At 37.5% G+C, this 19075-nt stretch overlaps 2 protein-coding genes across 5 annotated transcripts; one reads left to right on the top strand and one right to left on the bottom strand.

The window, feature by feature from the left end:
- Positions 1-66: 66 nt before the first annotated feature.
- LOC105693388 (uncharacterized protein C19orf47 homolog) lies at positions 67-2840 on the bottom strand. The gene is made up of 3 exons (XM_012413257.3): positions 2672-2840; positions 1122-2222; positions 67-1046 (listed from the first exon to the last, which is right to left on the bottom strand). The coding sequence occupies exons 1-3, from the start codon at positions 2688-2690 to the stop codon at positions 904-906; spliced, it is 1263 nt and encodes a 420-aa protein (XP_012268680.2). The 5' UTR covers positions 2691-2840; the 3' UTR covers positions 67-903.
- A 309-nt stretch (positions 2841-3149) lies between these two features.
- Positions 3150-18969, top strand: LOC105693386 (alpha-actinin, sarcomeric). Of its 4 annotated transcripts, XM_048648901.1 has the most exons (14): positions 3150-3337; positions 3586-3698; positions 11637-11871; positions 11942-12277; positions 12762-12851; positions 13483-13568; positions 13845-14190; positions 14261-14537; positions 14658-14829; positions 14929-15165; positions 15260-15344; positions 15474-15817; positions 15911-16207; positions 16346-18969. In XM_048648901.1, the coding sequence occupies exons 2-14, from the start codon at positions 3597-3599 to the stop codon at positions 16502-16504; spliced, it is 2766 nt and encodes a 921-aa protein (XP_048504858.1). In that variant the 5' UTR covers positions 3150-3337; positions 3586-3596; the 3' UTR covers positions 16505-18969. The 4 variants fall into 4 exon arrangements, with proteins under 4 accessions (XP_048504858.1, XP_012268675.1, XP_012268673.1 ...); XM_012413252.2 differs by lacking the exon at positions 12762-12851; XM_012413250.3 differs by lacking the exon at positions 13483-13568 and having other exon boundaries at positions 12762-12847.
- The last annotated feature ends 106 nt before the right edge of the window (positions 18970-19075 follow it).

The following is a 19075-nucleotide window of genomic DNA, read 5'->3' as shown; positions in this document are numbered from 1 at the left end:
TGCCCATGCTATGCTGCGCATTTCGTTGGCTAACTTTACAATTAGGATCACAAGATGTACGGTGGATCAGCGGTGAATATCTTTTTTTATTGACTAATTGGATGAGATGTTTTACAAATAGCAAATAGTCCTTAAATAAAATATGTATGTTAATTGTTAATATTGATTTCCATGATAAACTTATGTAAAACTTCATTTGAATAAAAAAGAGGAACCCCGTAACGAAAGTAGGCAATATGGAAATCCAGAAAACGAAAGCTAATAGCAAAATTGCCAACCTATTTATTCAGTCAATATTATGACTGAAATATCGAATCCCTTGCGCTGTAGAGATGAAATGAAAAAACGTAACTTGAAAAAAAGAAAAGGCTTTTGTTGCATTAGCAATTACAGGTTACAATTGGGGTACCCAAACGTTATATCAAAATTAGTGAAAGCAACGACATAAAATAATAGTTATATGTTGTGCTCATACTCAATGTTGATACGACTTATTAGCACAACTGAATAATTAAACTTCTTCTAGAAATTATAAATGATCCCATAAGGTAGTGGTTGCCAAGAGCAATTGAGCCTTTCATGGATTTCATTTTTTGCCTCCTATGATTAAATCTACATGGGCGATATTTTAGTAACAGAGTGATATTGACTTCTGGTCCATGTTATCTTTGATAAAACTTTTCATGCAAATACGACGATCAGATCAAATTTACATGTTGCGCTGCCAGCAATTTAGCTATTAGTTTCACAAGTTACTTGGCTGTGACTATCATTTTATTCTTATATTTTATTATTATACTTCTATGAATAGCTTAAGTATGTACGTATATACACTTCAAAAATGGGCAATCACGAAAGCTCATCAACAACGAAACTGAGAAAAAAAGATTAACATATTCTGCTTTAGACACCAAGTCTGCTGAATACGCCAGGCTTCACGAGTCGTGCAACCATCGCAGTCTTGTTAAATGTCACTTGTTTAACTGGTGATGTGCTCGTAATACCAAGTCGTGCTTTTGCGGGTAGTGGGGATACTTGCTCAGAAGCTAAAGAACAAAAATAAAGAAAAAATAACGTCAGTTCTGTAAAATAATTTACATAATTTACATATTTCAACGTACCTAATTTGCTAGAAGTTGCAGTTTTTCTCACAACTTTGGCAGTGGTAGGTGAGCTATTATTAAAAGTGATTTTCTTATTTAACTTGACCAACTGCTTCGTTTTATTGACTATCGTATTTTTCTTTTTCTCCTGGTCCGCACGCATTGTCCCCGTTGGCTTGGATGTTACTTTGATAACTTTTTTTGTCGTTAAAATTGTATTTCCCACTCTGGTTGGCGAGTTTTTTAAAATCCCAGGTGTTGTCGTATTATTAGATGTGCCATTTTTCAAAATTCCCACGTAAGGTAATTGCTCTTTTTTACCGTCTTTATCTCCTAGCCTGTTGAATACACTTGAATTTCTTTTGAATACTTCTTTTCCTAAACCTGTGACATTGAACGTAGGTGCCGCAGTCTCCGCCAAATTGGTGGTACTAGTCACAGATGTATCGCCAAGCCGATCAAACACAGTCTTTTTTTGATCTATGACTTTTTTTAGTATTTTTTGACTCCGCAACGTCGTGCCCTTTGGCATTATCACCTTATAACCAACTTCATCATTCTCGGGTAACATTTTCTTTGGATTATTATTGTCCCAGTCTTCATTGCTAGCATCGCTACCGTACTCATCGGAACATGATTCTAATTTTCGTTTGAGTGCAACCGTTGTTTTAGGTTTTTCCATGTAATGTGATATGACTTTAGCTGCCACAGCAGGTTTCTTTTTAGTTGCTGTAGCTGATATAGTCGGAGGATTTTCTGTGCTTTTCAACAATTTTGATGTGATCTGTGATTCAGGTTTCGCTTTTCCAGGCAAGGCACTTCTCGTTACCATTTTTAATATTGGCTTTTTCAGCACTGGCTTGGAAGTAACCTTTGAGACAATCGAGCCCTCGGAGTCCACCAAAAATTTCTCGCAAGTTGTTTCCTCTACAACTTTTTTAGCATATCTTAAGATTGCGATCATGTCACCCATCAGTGTGATCCCCATCTCTTTGAGGCTGGGTTTGTCAAGTTCCGGGAGCATGTCTGGATGGATTCGATTGTTTGAAAATACAACTGCATGTTTTGTCGCAACATCCTGAGGAAATCCAGCTCCGATGAAGAATTTCACCCAATATGCTGAAAAGATAATACAGAAAATATAAACCAAAGAAGATGACCGTATGTGTTTAGCGATAAAGGAGATTACTTTTGCAAGTGATTGGTTCAAGACACGATTTCAGGAATTTTGTATATCCTAACCTCAAAATGGAGTTCAAAAAACGAGTTACTGATAACTGGTTCGTTACTAATTGAACGCCATAGTGTAATTACAGTTTGACGACTCTTTTAATAATAAAAAGTATAGGTGTCCTCGTATTTCGTTTTCCTAAGGTAGACAGAGAGAAAGCTTGTGCTGAAATAGCAGAATCCTAGTGCACTTGATAAACCACCGTTACACCTTCCATGATTTAATTGAAGAAACCAGATCCGGTATAAAAGAGAAGGAGTTTATTTAAAAAAAACAAAATAAATACAACCCTTAATCAAAAACTACACAATTAACACAAGAATAAACAAATACGAACCTGACAGGGAGACCGCCATTTCATACCACTATATAAATATGGAGGGGGACTATCGTAAGTGTAAAAACGATTCAACTGCGACAATCGATATTCAATACCAAACTCGACTTGACCAACACGCGTTCGACATCTATGTTCACATGTAATGTGGATCGTGTTTGTATTTTGGTGATGGGGGTGCGTCGATTTTTCGTTAGCTTATTGCGGGTAGAAGCCTCAAAAGATTATTTTTGGTTGGCGTGGGTGAGGAGGTCCGCCTCGATAGCCAAGCCCTAAGCTATTTTCGAGATATTCTTGTACACCAACGTTTACCAGGAACGGAGTGGGGTTTCCAAAGAAAATAAGAGCAGTCAGAAAGAATCGAGTTTTTAGCAGCTATAGGTGTAGATGTAGATCCGTGGTCGCCGGTCGGTGAGATATCGCCTGCTTCTGCTTCGCCCCCTCCAGTCGGTTCTTGGACTTGGGACCATTGTGCGTGTATTTCTGATTGTGAGTTTCGCGGTGGGGTCCTCTTTACTCTTTCGTCGTAAGCACCGTGACTCGACGTCGTGGTAGTTTTCTGGAGTGGGGATAAGCTTGTGAGCTAGTGGTCCGATTGTCAGATTCTAGGCAGAGGGGTCAGCGCGAGGGCAAACGACGACACGAAAGGTTTTCTGGGCTTGGCGGGTATGTTTCAATAAGGCGCCTCTACACTGTTGTTGTTTATTTATTGTTCCTTTATATATATACCTTTTTTTATTGCGTACGTACGTTACCATTTTGTTTAGTTGATATCATGCAAGTAGCTATTTAAAAAAAACGAGAGTTACGGCCGTTTGCTACACTGATCTCTAGTGATTTGCTACGAACCGACGACAGTCACCCGTTAATACCGATTATTTGGATAAAGTGAATATCTACGTTTGCGTTTGAAGGGGCGTCAAGAATGAACGACATGGAGGCATATGGGGATGGGTACATGGAACCCGAAGAAGAGTGGGAACGCGAGGGTCTCCTAGACCCGGCCTGGGAGAAGCAGCAGAAAAAAGTGAGTCAATCAAATTCCTTAGTCCCCGATAGCTATGCTTCACAACTCCTTTAAAATAGAGGAAGAAGTAACAAATGAACCAACCGCATTCCATCTTCTCCGCTTGCAACTCGCGAGTCGCATTTCGTTGCGACACTTATTCAATTCAACTACCTGGTTTTAGCTACAAACTCTCCACCAATACCGTCATGGCATGGGAATGGTTGTGATACTGATACTGATATGATATTGATATAATACCTATGACCCATGAGCCAAGTTCGGGTGGATTACACTCACGGATTCAGCTCCTCAAGTTTTTCCTGCTCTTTTCCTGTTAATCAAATTCGATTTCCAACGGACGTGAGAACCTTGAAGTTTGGATCCTCATTAGTATTGTTTAACTTCAAGGAAAACGTTATCACGCGTGAACGTCAATGTTAGGTTAGGTTATGTGTCTATCGTGCATTTCTTATCCTGTATTTTCGTTTGAAATTCCTGAGCATTCGATACCTTGTCGAAATTGGATCTAAAAAAGTGAATTGCTATTCCGACTTGACGGAGAAAGGAATAGAAAGAGATACAGAGCAGGCGAAAGCGGATCACTTTTTTTGTTAGAAAATTCATAGGACGATGGATGGATTTTATTGGACGGATGAACGATTGCAATGATTAGTCCATATTCATTTTTTATATTTTCTCCAGTCAGTCGCGTAACTCGCCACGGGGAATCGAGCTAATTTTTTTCTAATAAAAATTGGCAGCGATTCAGCACCAGGGTCCATACAAAATAGACCTTCAGATTATATTTTTGGATTTTATGTCACAAATAATTTTGCCATGACTCAGATGGAATGCTAAGTCAGTGAAGTTTCGCTCGATATCTCCGCTGTACTTGCATTTCAATTTCATACACTGATTTCATCACAAGTTATGATGTCATCAAATGTGGAACATTCTTTTTAACGCCTTTCTCCAACCTCTATCACTCTTCTTTTTTCACATTCGATAAATTCCCGGAAACACTAATTAGATCCAAACGAAGATAATTATGTAATTGTTTTACCCACGAGTGTAAACACAGCGGTAACTAGATTGTTTATAATCATGAAACATAATTAGGTATGTTATTTGGAATGTGAGGGTCAACTTGGATTTTATACGTGTTCAGAGGGTATGGCAAATGTTCAAAAAGCTTAGGAAATTGACATTAGGGGCTGGACGTAAATTTTCTACAGTATTTTAGTAGTTGGCTTCGTTAACTATGATCGAATGACGTGGTTTTTTTAGTTCTGATTATGTTTTTGGAAAATTGAAGAAGATCTCATACAATTCAGATAATTCCATTTCCGCACTAGATTTTCATTCTGGTTGCATCAGGATGTGTTTTGCGGTCTGGGTTTGCCATCATTTTCCTTCAGAACGATTTCAAGATATTGAAAGTTGAAACTTGAAAGAAACTTGAAAAAAAATTTCCACGAAGTTAATGTTATTTAGATATATGATATCGCATGCATTGAAAGAAATCAGCAGAAGTTTATGAAAATTTTCATTATGTCTTTGATGACTAGTTTCGTTGGTGAATTAATTTTCATCACTTTCAACTTTTAATTAAATCAAACGATGTTATCATCTGGGGCGATAGTTAGGGTTACGAATTTTTACCACCTAGTTCATATAAGGGAGCGATTTATCGGTAAATAATTACAGATAATATCATCGTCTACAATGTATAGTAAATAATAATTTTCATCATGCATAATTGTCTATACAGTTTTATCATCTCCACAGCACCACCAATGTCGTCTCGGTTTTAAACCGTTAGGAAAAAAGGAGGTGTAAGAAATAACGGCCATGGTTTGCGTAATGATTTTCTAGAAATTCTGAATTTTATTAATTCCTCTGATAACGGACACGTCATAGTAAATAGATTACTGTACACATTGGTATTCATTTTAATGGTGAGAAAGGAAAAAAATTATTGGAAAAGATCCTCTGAAATAGAGAGAGAGAGAGAGAGAGAGAGAGAGAGAGGAGAGAGAGAGAGAGAGAGAGAGAGAGAGAGAGAGAGAGAGAGAGAGAGAGAGAGAGAGAGAGAGAGAGAGAGAGAGAGAGAGAGAGAGAGAGAGAGAGAGAGAGAGAGAGAGAGAGAGAGAGAGAGAGAGAGAGAGTTGAAGTACACGTTTAACTTGTTTATTCTGTTACGACTATCCGCGTTTCAATATATAAGAATTTATTTTAATCAATTTTCATACTTGGAATCATTGACCTTTCGAATATCAGACTCCATGCCAATAACGTATCAAAATGACGCTACTATGCTCAAAATTGGCCGAGTGCACCGGCACCGCGGATGTCAAAACCTGCAAAGCTCAATGTCTACTCCAATTGTGATCCGATGATAAGCCGCGAACTTGCAGCGGCATCCCATCCGCTCTCTATTTTCGGATCTGATTTATCTTAAAAAATAAACTGCAGAGAGCAGCGAGTAATGCAGCTCAAGTTCCTCTTCTTACCTTGCCTCACGGGTAGGTTTCGTTGACGACTATCTTTAACTATAATATAACAGTTACCGCAGATCCGCTATACGGGTGACTTATAGTTCACATATGTTTTCTATATAAACATATACGTATGTACAGATGTGTGCATGTGTCCTGTCCTGAAGATCGCGGAGAAGACTTGGATACAGAGAAATTTATCAAATTTATTATCAGTACGAAATAAAAATAGTAGAACATTTTTTCGACGAATCCGCGACGCGGTGCTGAGAGGGCAAAGTAATTTTTCTAAAGATATGTGCGGGTGGGTTGATGGCTGTTCAATAAATAATAGACTATTTCGTCACCGACGAATCGCGTGTATGTGTATAATCCGTTTTGAGGATCACTGGCCCGAGACGGCATGTGCGTCGTCGACGACGCCAGTCACCGTTTTGTGAACGTTGCCAAATAAAGTGTCCTCAAAACTTTAACAGACAAGTTGAACAGCTGTAAATTGTTGACTGTATTCGTTACTCTCGCATTACCAGTTTCTCTGTTCTTTTCATCGCTTCGTTACAACGTAATTTCGTAATCGTAAAAAATTTTAACGCGCAGGGATTCACCTATACCGAATAGGGTCACGATAATGCCTACTCTCGATTCAAACTTCGACTCAAAAACTATGTATTCGCCTATCAGAATGCTCTTTTTTAAAGGTAAAATCGTATGTTTCATCTCTTGTGTATGTATGGAGAAAATAGAACGAGAAAAATTGTTCGTGACATGTGAGGCGTCGTGATATAATAAAAAGAGGTCAATATCGTTGTATCCTTTGACGCGTTTTACACGCATCAAGAATCCGTCTGTTCCAATTTAATATTCAGTCCAATGAGAGCTATTTAAACTCATGCGTGTAGCACGGGTAAAAATAAAAAATGAAATAAAGTTAATAGCAAATCTAATTTTCAGATTAATTTGAACTGATAAATTGTTTTGCTATTGAAGAACATAGCGTATAATTATTTTTCCCAATCATTTTAACTTTGATTCATTTTTCCACGAGTTTCTCACGGGTTTCTTTGAATATCAACGACGTTGGAACAGTCCATTTCTCGCTCTATTCAATCGAGGTCTCTTGCTATTGACCGTGCGGATCTGACGAAAAAATTCGCCTCACTAATTAGAGTTATAAAAGTATACGGAATTTCAGATCAAGGTTTCTAAACTCGCTAACTTCTAGTTTGTTTCAAAGATGGAATAACGCGTGCGACTGTATAAATTAATTCTACAATTCGTTGGTAAATGATACCAGTCGACGATGACGCGACAGATAACGAATCAGAAAAAAATCTCCACGGTATTTCCAGGTTTTCCTTAAGATTCAGCTTCTGCAGTGTTTTCCCCTTCTCGATGACATATACTCCTTCGAAGCATCGCTCATCGTACTTCTTTCTCCAGATACGTGACTGCAGCTTCGCTAGATATGATGACTATTTATTTCCGCGTTGGCAAACCTATTATTCATACTAGACGCGGATGTCATTTAACATGTTTCTCATCTGCAGCGAGCAGTCAGTCACCCTACTTTTATAATATCCTTGTTTGGACACGGTTGACGCATCCGTTGACCATATTATAAGTGAGAGTAGTTGGAATATTGTTTCAACTGTATGTTATAATAATATCGAACTGCAGTTATTCGCTCAACGTCATGGCATCGACGTATCAGTTCGTTATAATTTAGTATAATATCGTACTACCGGAGTAACGGAGGCTTATATCCAGCATGGAATGATGATTCGTTTTTCATTAATGCATACATCTTACAAACCGCGAATGGGTAACGCGAATTCTTGCAGGAAACCGTCGTCCTTAAACGTATCTTATCGTTCGTGGGAAAATTTTACTGTGACACTAAACCTAAAGTTGATATTCACATTTATATTTCGTGAGAATTGGATTGATGTCGAATAGAAGCTTTGTGGCCTGAATTATAACTGGGTTGATGCATGCGCGTTTATTGCAGCAGGGGATATTGAAAATTAGGTTTTTGGCTAGGCGGTCAGAAAACCCAGCGATTGGCAACTCGCGAACAATAAGAATCTCATCGCGTGTCCAAGGACAATTTTAATAGAATCCTCTACTAGATTGATCTGTGCTCAATCGGAGTATTCCGTTCAATCAGGATAGAGTTCTGACAAATTTTTCTCCACTACGTGCCTCGCCTTCTTTTTCTCTGCCCCTTTACTCACTCTCCTTACTCTTTCCAATTTTAGAACGTCTCGTAAATCAAATTTACTGTAGGGATATTTTCCGCGTCATTTGATTTACTGTATCATTATCCATAATTATAATTATTACAGTCTTGCTGAGTATGTACGTGCATTAAACCGTTCACACAGAGGCAAAAGTTATCCTAGGTTTAGCTGATCAGCTCTTACGGTTAAGTCATACAGAGCAACACACAGATATTATGGCTTAGCGCCAAATACTCATCGCCCACAAACCGGGGGAGAGCAACTGCTGATGCTGATACTTCGTCGTCAGGGAACAGTATTTTGGTTACTAGCAGGTATAATAATCGTCTACGTAAATCCCATCTCTAATATCGATATATCCAGTTGTCACCTGTTAAGGGGCGAATCGTTGAGCCTTGTCATTTTTTCACTCGTCAGTCACGCCAAAATCATCAGGACCTCGTCGTTGAAACTCTCTGCATTCTCGTTTTAACCCTCGACTGCAGACTCCCGGCGCTTTATAATCTCGTTTCTCTGCCTTTTGCCTTACGCTCAGGGTGAACGAAGCTTCGTTGCGTCACCATCGCCGTTTAAAACTGACGCCTACCTAACAAAAATATCTTTCAACGTCTCGAGCTAACGTTCGTAAACAAACTACCTAAACCAAAAAACCGTGATAATGTGCTTTTTTTATCGAACAAATTAACTGCTGTCGTCAGATTTGATTTTTATTTTTAAATTTGATAATTTTCTCAGCTGGTTCTTATCTATCTTTTTTGCCATTTCCAGTAGTTCAACGGTCTTTACTTCATTCTTGTAATTCTATTTTTATTTATTTTTATTACAACGTTGCCTCGCACGCATATGCCGGAGCCGACCCGACAGACCAATGCGCACCTGCATTTTTACGACAGGTGTTTTTCCTTCTGCTACATGATATTTATTTTATCTTATTCGCAGTCATTAATTGTTGCGGATCTGCACGAAGACGCGAAATTAATAAACCTACCTTCGTACGCTTTCATTATTTTACGACAACTCAATTATTTAGGAAGATGAATAATTGCGCTAAAATAGCGTTCTTATCTATACCTGAAATGTGCACAGCGTTAATTAAGCGAAAACATCTGTGCTAATTGTAAGAATATTTATCAATATGCTATAGAGTCGAAGTTGGAGTAGTGTAAATCTGGAGTAGCTACGTCTTCTGGCAAAGTTAGTTAGTTATGAAATTAGAATTTAACTTATCACTAGCTGTTATTATCATCGCACCTCATACCATATTTCTGATATCAGAATTTCAAGTCTAAAGATACACACCATCGATTATTTACTACGTAACTGCAACACGGATGAAAAGATTAATGTACAAATTATTCATTTCTGTTTAAAGATTCATACGCTGGAATCCGATTTATCAATCGAATATATTTATTATTCTCTGGTCTGATTCTACGAGCTTTTTTCCCTTCTCTTTTTGAGAAAAATAATAGTAATCGCCGGCCGGCTGTGTGCATGTGTCGGTAGGATAGTCGCGAGTCAAATGCTTTTGAAATGGCTACTAACGCAAGCGGAGTCGATGTTTTACAAATAGATCGTAGCTCGGATTGAGGGTTAGGGTGGCCCATGTCCAATTTTGGCCCGCCGCCGCGTTACGCTGCCCGTATTGAGTTTCACGCAATATTTTTCTCCACAAAAAAAAAAATAAAAAAAATCCATTTTTAGAACCGCAAACGACTCACAACCGATTTTTGCTCTTCATCATTTTTTGCGATACCGACCATGCCATTTGTTTGTTCATCTGATAAATAAATTGTTTACCTTCACAGATTTTCTTCATCCACAGGTAGACGTACCTATGAACCCAATTTTCCACCCTCTAGAACAGCTCCTTCTGGAAGATATTTTTTATTCATTGTAAAAATTTATATCCGATTCAACTTTGCCTGAACTTTGTATAATTACTCGAAAAAAACCTCTCCCCCTTGATTTATTCCTTCAATAAGTGGACCAAGCTCACAGAACTTGGAGCCTCGCTTGGAGCCCACAATTTTTACTTGAAAATTGATGCTTGATAAACTTCAGATGCTTTTAGAAATTTTTAAGCTATTTCAGAAACTGCTTGTGAAAATAGCGTTGTGTATATTCAGCCAATTATTTTTAGATACAGACGTAGTACCATTCATGGCTTTGATATCACCTGCAATGACTAAATCACTTGTATGCTTATGAGCCTGGATACTTAGGATAACATTATACTATTACCATCGCAATATCTTATCTTCCATGGATTTCACCAGTCATTTAAGAATTTTTTTGCTTGAAGTGTTCTGCACTGGAATGATTCTCCACTTAGATATTAATTTGTTTTTTTATCGTGTATGTGTTAACTGATAATGAAGACTATAGAGTTTGATGCTTTACAAGAAGTGATCAGAATTTTACAAGTTCTTCCAACTGATAATCTGGGAATCTTCATTAGTACTAGCTGATAGTTGCTTTATCACATTTCAACATTGACTCATAAAGATTGCATAATTTTACCACTGTCTAAAATTTACCAAGGTTATTAATAAGATTCTTAGGAAACAGAATATTAGCTAAGGTCACGAGACCTTGCTAATCTCAGACGAGGTGCATTTGAAAACCTTAGCATTCGTCTCAGCATGTTGCAAAGCGGTAGGAAACGCCAGTTAAGAACTAGGCCGCGGGATATATATAGCATCAGGGATCGGGGTCGCTACTAAAATACACGTGAAGCTGAATCTCACCTCAAACACAATTTTGTGGCAGAATTTGTTCTTCATATTATCGATAAAATGAATCTTTCTTGATCCTTATCCCAACCATTAACAATATATATCAAATAGGAGGAATTCACTGCAACACCGCACATGTACATGTGTTTCCTGCTAAGAAGCTAAGCATAATTTCTTTATTTATGTTATGTTTGACTAGTTAAACTTTAGGTGTGGCATTTGAATCAGTGATGTGTTGAGATGGTACGAAGGCAAGGCAGGAAATGATGTGAATTATCTCACAATGTACTCTTTTGCCGATATCAGCATATTCAAACATGTAGAGCTAGCACGGAACCTATGACATCACTAAACAATAAATTAATAATATTTGGATTACGTCCAACATAGCAGTCCACTTTTTGATTCAATGAAAACAATTGTAGATATCAAAGAGAATTCTATGAATTATTTGCTGATGGCAGACATTTTCTGTTGTAGACTTTTACAGCCTGGTGTAACTCACATCTCCGTAAGGCTGGAACTGCGATCGAATCAATCGAAGACGACTTCAGAAATGGGCTGAAGCTTATGTTGCTGCTGGAGGTAATATCCGGCGAGACCCTCCCAAGGCCCGACCGTGGCAAGATGCGTTTCCACAAAATTGCAAATGTGAACAAGGCTCTTGACTACATTGCCAGTAAAGGAGTCAAACTTGTTTCCATTGGTGCCGAAGGTTGGTGTAATTACCTTAGTGTTTATAGAGAATTATAAATTTTTTTATATTCATGTTAATTCATTGATAGAAATCGTTGATGGTAACCTGAAGATGACTCTGGGAATGATCTGGACCATCATTCTTAGATTCGCTATCCAAGATATCTCTGTGGAAGAGATGACTGCTAAAGAGGGACTTCTTCTGTGGTGTCAACGTAAGACAGCACCTTATAAGAACGTCAATGTTCAGAACTTCCATCTGTCATTCAAGGATGGATTGGCATTCTGTGCTTTGATCCATCGCCATCGTCCTGACCTCATCGATTACAACAAGCTCAGCAAGGACAATCCTCTGGAAAATTTGAACACCGCTTTCGACGTTGCTGAGAAGTACCTAGATATCCCACGCATGTTGGACCCAGATGGTAAATTTAACTTTTGTTTAATTTCAACAACTAAACAACTACAATATTTAATGTTTATTTTAAGATCAGTCTAGATCAAACTTTATAGGAATAGATTTTACACATAAATATGTTGGATGTAATAGATACGTTCGAGATCTTTCGCGTCTTTAGTTGCTGACTCGTTCCTTCACACTATCTAAAGTATTGACCTCAGTTGGATTAAAGAACACCAGAGAATCTGAAACCTTTCATAACTTTACTCTAAGAAGTCAGTGATTTTAGAATCCTATAAAATTGGAGGTCGACATTCTGGGCATCGAGATTTTTTAGAGAAAAGTTTGAATTGGTGCATCTAGCTTGGCAGCTACGTCACAAAACCTGATAGAAGATAGTTTATGATTTCAGTCTCATTCTAAATTGAAAGCACGGATCCCCGATTGGTTGAAATTATTCTTCGTAATAATTACAGCTGTTGTAAGATTTCATAATGTGTATTCAATAGATTTGATCAACACCCCGAAGCCGGATGAACGTGCGATCATGACCTACGTTTCCTGCTACTACCACGCGTTCCAGGGCGCCCAGCAGGTCAGCGCAATGTATTGCGTGTCCCTTATTATTCACAACCCTTTACACTTCCTAATGTACAAAGTAAACCCTTGCGCATCGTCTTAATCGCACCGAATTACTATTTCATTCATAATAATGTATTGTGTTCAATCAGTACAGCGGCGTGCAAAAATCGGTCATTTTTTTTAAAGCTTCTGAAATAAGTTTATAAAAAAAGATTTGCCACATTACGTTTTTACTTTGTGTAAGTACTATTTAATTTTCTAATATACGAACTCAAATTGGTATTTTATGGAACTGATCGAAACCTCCTCAATGCTTTGCACGCCATAATAATCTACAGGCATGAAATAAATTCGTATATTAGCTCTTTTAAAAATGACCGATTCAGCTGGAAAGTTGTGGTTGCCTAGGTATAGGGTGGTCCAAAAGTCAACATTCATATTACTGCATCTAGAGTCCACAAAAATGACCCATGGAAAGCCATTACAGATCGATTACCTAATCAGGACTAATGCACAGCCCTATATTGCAGCCGATGTCTTTGCATTTGATATTTAATACATGTTTGATTAATTGATTCAATGAATAGCATCTGATATGTTATTTTCAACTAACATTGCATGGTTTGTGTTTCAATTGTGTTTTTCTAGACATGAGAAATACTGCTATGCCTGACGAGAGAGCAGTGATGACTTATGTATCGTCATACTACCATTGCTTTAGTGGCGCTCAGAAGGTGTGTGTTTTTCAACGAATTGATAATAATTTCTGACTACTATTATCAGGTCTCACATTATTTGGTTGGTATGCAAAGTTCTATTTATGCATATTCAGAGACTCTCATTTATTAAAAAGTACTATTATCACTGACGATTTATTCATTATGAAAGAATAAGAAAAATCGAACAATAAAAAAAAAGAGAGAACGAGCGAACGGAGTTCGTTGTATTAATCACTTTAATCTTTTGTTCTCAATGTTTTCCCTGTTTATTCACCTGATATTTGACTGCAGGCAGAGACTGCTGCCAACAGGATCTGCAAAGTGTTGAAGGTAAATCAGGAAAATGAGAGACTTATGGAGGAGTATGAGCGACTTGCATCAGATTTGTTGGAATGGATAAGGCGAACTATGCCATGGCTAGCAAGTCGCCAGACAGATAATTCGCTGGCTGGATGTCAGAAAAAACTTGAGGAGTACAGGACGTACCGCCGCAAGCACAAGCCCCCTCGTGTCGAACAGAAAGCTAAACTTGAGACCAATTTCAATACTCTGCAAACTAAATTGAGGCTTAGCAATCGTCCTGCTTACATGCCCACTGAAGGAAAGATGGTCTCTGATATCAACAAAGCATGGAAAGGTAAGTCAAACTTGAGCTGAGGGAAGATTTATTTTCGTGCACATTGGTAAAACGCAGAATAATCTAACAGGTCTTGAGCTTGGAGAGAAGGCATTCGAAGAATGGCTCCTATCAGAAATGATGCGCCTCGAACGTCTTGAGCATCTTGCTCAAAAGTTCAAGCACAAGGCAGATGCTCATGAAGATTGGACCTCTGGCAAAGAAGAAATGTTGACATCTCAAATCTTCCGTCAGTGTAAACTCAATGAATTAAAGGCGCTGAAAAAAAAACACGAGGCCTTTGAATCTGATCTTGCCGCACACCAGGATAGAGTTGAGCAAATTGCTGCCATTGCTCAGGAGTTAAAGTAAGTAGAAATGATCATTCTAAATACTTGAAACATTCATCATCTTTCTTTATAATGTCGATTCTAAATGTAATAGCGACAATCTTAACACCATCCATTTGTTGTTTCGTATCAAATTAGCACCCTAGAATACCACGATAGCGCCTCAGTTAATGCAAGGTGCCAGCGTATCTGTGACCAGTGGGATAGGCTTGGAACCCTGACTCAGCGCAGACGCCAGGCTCTTGATGAAGCGGAAAGAATTCTGGAAAAGATCGATGTCCTTCATCTGGAATTCGCCAAACGTGCCGCGGTATGTATTCCCAAGTTTTTTTACTAGTCAATTCCGCAGGATGTTGGTTATCCAGGTTTGAGAGTAAAAATAACAGTTATAACGTCCAAATTCTTGTAGCCCTTCAACAACTGGTTAGATGGCACTCGCGAGGATTTGGTAGACATGTTTATCGTTCACACAATGGAAGAAATTCAAGGACTTATGGATGCTCATGCTGCATTCAAAGCTACGCTAGGAGAGGCTGATAAGGAATACAACTCAATTGTTGGTTTGGTTCGCGAAGTCGAGTCAATAGTTAAACAGTTCCAGATTCCTGGTGGACTTGAAAATCCGTATACCACCCTGACGGCATTGGTGAGTTGCAGCTCGGCTCGTCTGTCAGTCATTTTTTTCCATCATACATCTCATGCAATTTTATTGTTAACGTTCCCCAAACCCGATTTTATAGGACCTCACTAAGAAATGGAGCGATGTTAGGCAGTTGGTGCCTCAGCGTGACGGTACACTTGCCGCTGAACTACGCAAACAACAAAGTATCCTTATCACAATTATGTTCAATGTTTGCTATGATTGAAATCTGCAGTCTGTGTTTGCATGTTATTTCAGTTTTTGATATGTAATACAAGTTAGAGGAAAGTAAAATACCTTAACTCTGCCAAAAGATAATGAAATGTTGCGCCGGCAATTTGCTGAGAAGGCTAACGCCGTTGGACCTTGGATGGAACGGCAGTTGGACGCAGTGACTGCAATCGGTATGGGTCTACAAGGTACCCTTGAAGATCAACTTCACCGATTGAAGGAATATGAATCAGCTGTATACCAATACAAGGCACATCTTGAAGAATTGGAGAAGATTCACCAAGCTGTACAAGAGGGAATGATATTCGAGAATCGGTATACCCAGTACACTATGGAAACTCTTCGCGTTGGTTGGGAACAGTTGCTAACTTCAATTAATCGCAATATCAATGAAGTCGAAAACCAGATTCTCACTCGAGACTCAAAGGTATTATGTCTATCCAGTCATACAGTATTTTTAGTAATTAAACGGAAGCGTGTTCGAATATTTTCTGAATTACGCATGATTTTTTTTCAACAGGGAATAACGCAGGATCAGTTGAACGAATTCCGTAGTAGTTTCAACCACTTTGATAAGAACAGGACAGGTCGTCTTGCACCAGATGAGTTCAAGTCTTGCCTCGTGTCATTGGGATATTCAATTGGTAAAGACAGGCAGGGAGACATTGACTTCCAGCGTATTCTTGCTATCGTAGATCCCAACAGCTCAGGATTTGTACACTTTGATGCTTTCTTGGACTTTATGACTCGTGAATCCACCGATACTGACACTGCTGAGCAGGTCATCGATAGCTTCCGCATCTTGGCTGGCGATAAGGTAAAAAATAGTTTGATCCTGAGACAATTTTGGATCGTATAAAATTGCGATCATCTTCAAGCAGACCTATACCGAGGTTATTCAGTTGATGTGTTCTTCTGAAAATTAAACGTCTTTTTTCATGTTTGTGAATTACAGCCATATATCCTCGCTGACGAGTTGAGGAGAGAATTGCCTCCTGATCAGGCTGAATATTGCATCCACCGAATGCCTCCGTTCAAGGGAGCCAATGCCATACCTGGAGCACTGGACTATCGCTCATTTTCTACTGCTCTATACGGAGAGTCTGACCTGTAAATTAATACCGTAAAGTATACAAAATTGCACCTTTTCCATACAGGCATATTAATTGTGTAGAACGACAAAGATCATTTCGTAACGCATAACATCATCTAGTTATAACGAATCTATTCGAGTCTCTATAGTAATATGATAGAAATCCAGTACAAATTAAAGTCACTTGAATAATTTTAATGCAAGTTTACAATAGGAAGGTAACAGATTCACGCATTTCGCCATCAGATTCATATTTTTCTACCTGGAAATAGCTAGCTATTGTAGGATTTAATCGTTTTCTACAAAATAAATGTCTGCGAGGAAAAGGTTTCGTAACAATGGGATACTTTTTGGAAATCCCGTCGTAAGTTGAGGAGATGAATCAATACTGGGGTTCTTTGCAAGGGGAGGAGATATGAGAATATTAGCATGAAATCATCAATGGAAAATTCGACATTATTTACTTGAAATTCAGTGAAAGGCATTCCATTGACTGTACACAAGAGTCAACATCTATGGTCCTTTACAACAATCTTCCCATTGGATGTTATCTCGCTTCCCCTTACGTTAGACGATAGCTGAGTTGCTACATTTCTCTAACATAAAAATAGATGCTAGTGTCACGAGTGTACTTTCCATGATCTATCGAGCAGCTGAATCAATTTAATGATAAACAAAACTCTGATATTATAGCTCATTCTGTAAATATTTTCGCTCATTGAAGCTGCGCTAGAAACCTTCTGACAATTATCTATCAACAATGGAATATTTCATCTTTTGTGTACTCAAGAACTTCAATTCCGTAGTTTTACATCTGCTGACAAGCATTAATATACATATCACAAACTTTTTTTATGTTAGAAAAATAGAGTAGCAAAGCTTACACCTACTTTTCAAATACTGGGATGTTTTTCTGCACCTGTGAACGTGTATCTCGATGAAATGGAATTTGTTTTGAAGAAGTTGAGATAAACGTTTCAGTATTAAGAAAATCTATGTAAAACTTGGTCATAAATGACTCATATGCCAAAAAAAGTGATTTGCCATGTCCCGCTTGAGGGAGCATAGATTTGCTTCAGGACTTTCTTGCAACGAATTAATAGACAAATTGTCACACTGGGTCATCGTGATGGCATTCGATGCAGCATTTAAAAAAAAAAAAAAAAAATACGAAACAACGAAAAAATCGTCATTAAAAATATGTGTGATATTTGGATGGAAACTGGAGATATATTATTCAGTTCAAAACAGCACTAATAATTTCTTATGTAATATCTTAAAGAATTAATTTCAATTATACGTACGGAAAGAACTCGACTGTTGACTGTGAAACAACTCTATGCTTTCTGAATGCGATTAAAATTGTAAAAATATTAACTTATTGATAAACAAAATGAAATTTGATGATCTACAGAAAACCAAATTTTCTCGCCAAGAAACAAGAAAACTGTACGATCGAATCAAAATGAGCCTATTTTTCTAAAAAAACGAAGTAATTAAAAATAAAACGGCGCAGTGAATTGAAAGTGTCGACCTGTAAATTTATATCCACAATGAATTGAAAAAGGAAAGTAAAACGAGAAAGAAGAAGGGAAAACAAAGAAAAAGTAATCAAAGCGATACGATGAAAAATTATTTATTTATTTGATTTTTAATTATTTATTTTACCGATATTAATTATTTTAGTGAACGAAACTCTTTTCAAAGTATTTATTTTTATAAATATTTTTGAAACATTTATCGGACCTGTGGTCCATATATTAATCTCTGCATAGCAGCTGCCAACTATCAGTCATCTCATTGACATGTTATTATCGTACATAAGGGCAAAAGTCATTCATTTGAATCTACTTAAAATCATTATGTAATCATTGAACTGTCATACTTATGTTCTCGAGCATGTCTATATTATTACAAAAAAAGAAAATAAAACAAGGTATATACCTACCTACAGTAAAAGTTTGGTTTGGCTTTAGGCTTAACGCTTATTCGAAATCAGTCTTCTACGTGCTTTTACAATTTTCAAGAATGAAAACAGAATTCTGAAACAGTGAAGAGGGGAAAAAAATAATTTTAACAGATTCTTAAAGACTCCGATTTATGTAATTGCAATTTGTAATAAGCTGAATTAAAATCATTGAAAAAGCCAACAAATACATGGAACACGTATGTAACACGCACAACCACATGCCACACATGTAATACACATAACACAAGATTATAACAAGAAATTAATATATTTACAATACATTATTATATTATTATATATACCTATACATATACATGTAATTCTTACATATAATTAAAATTATAATTCTAAGATTAATTATCAGACAGATCGATCTATCATCCCATATTGTACAACCATCCATCAAATATTGATTTGTTTTTTTTGCCTATTATTTTCATCTCCTACTACTAGTTTAATTATGACGATAACTGTAAAACGACGAAATTATGAAAAAATAAAAAGTCCAAAAAACGAACCAACTTTTTTTTCAAATCATGTGCTTTATTTTTTGGCGTCAATGGACGCAAGATTCAAAATAACCCGCCGAACTTGGATTATGGTCACTGAACTTGGAATATGTC

The sequence above is a fragment of the Athalia rosae genome, chromosome 1 (assembly GCF_917208135.1).
Source record: "Athalia rosae chromosome 1, iyAthRosa1.1, whole genome shotgun sequence".
Lineage (NCBI taxonomy): Eukaryota > Metazoa > Arthropoda > Insecta > Hymenoptera > Athaliidae > Athalia > Athalia rosae.
Note: the sequence above shows the minus strand (reverse complement) of the source record. Positions and strands in the feature narration are given on the sequence as shown.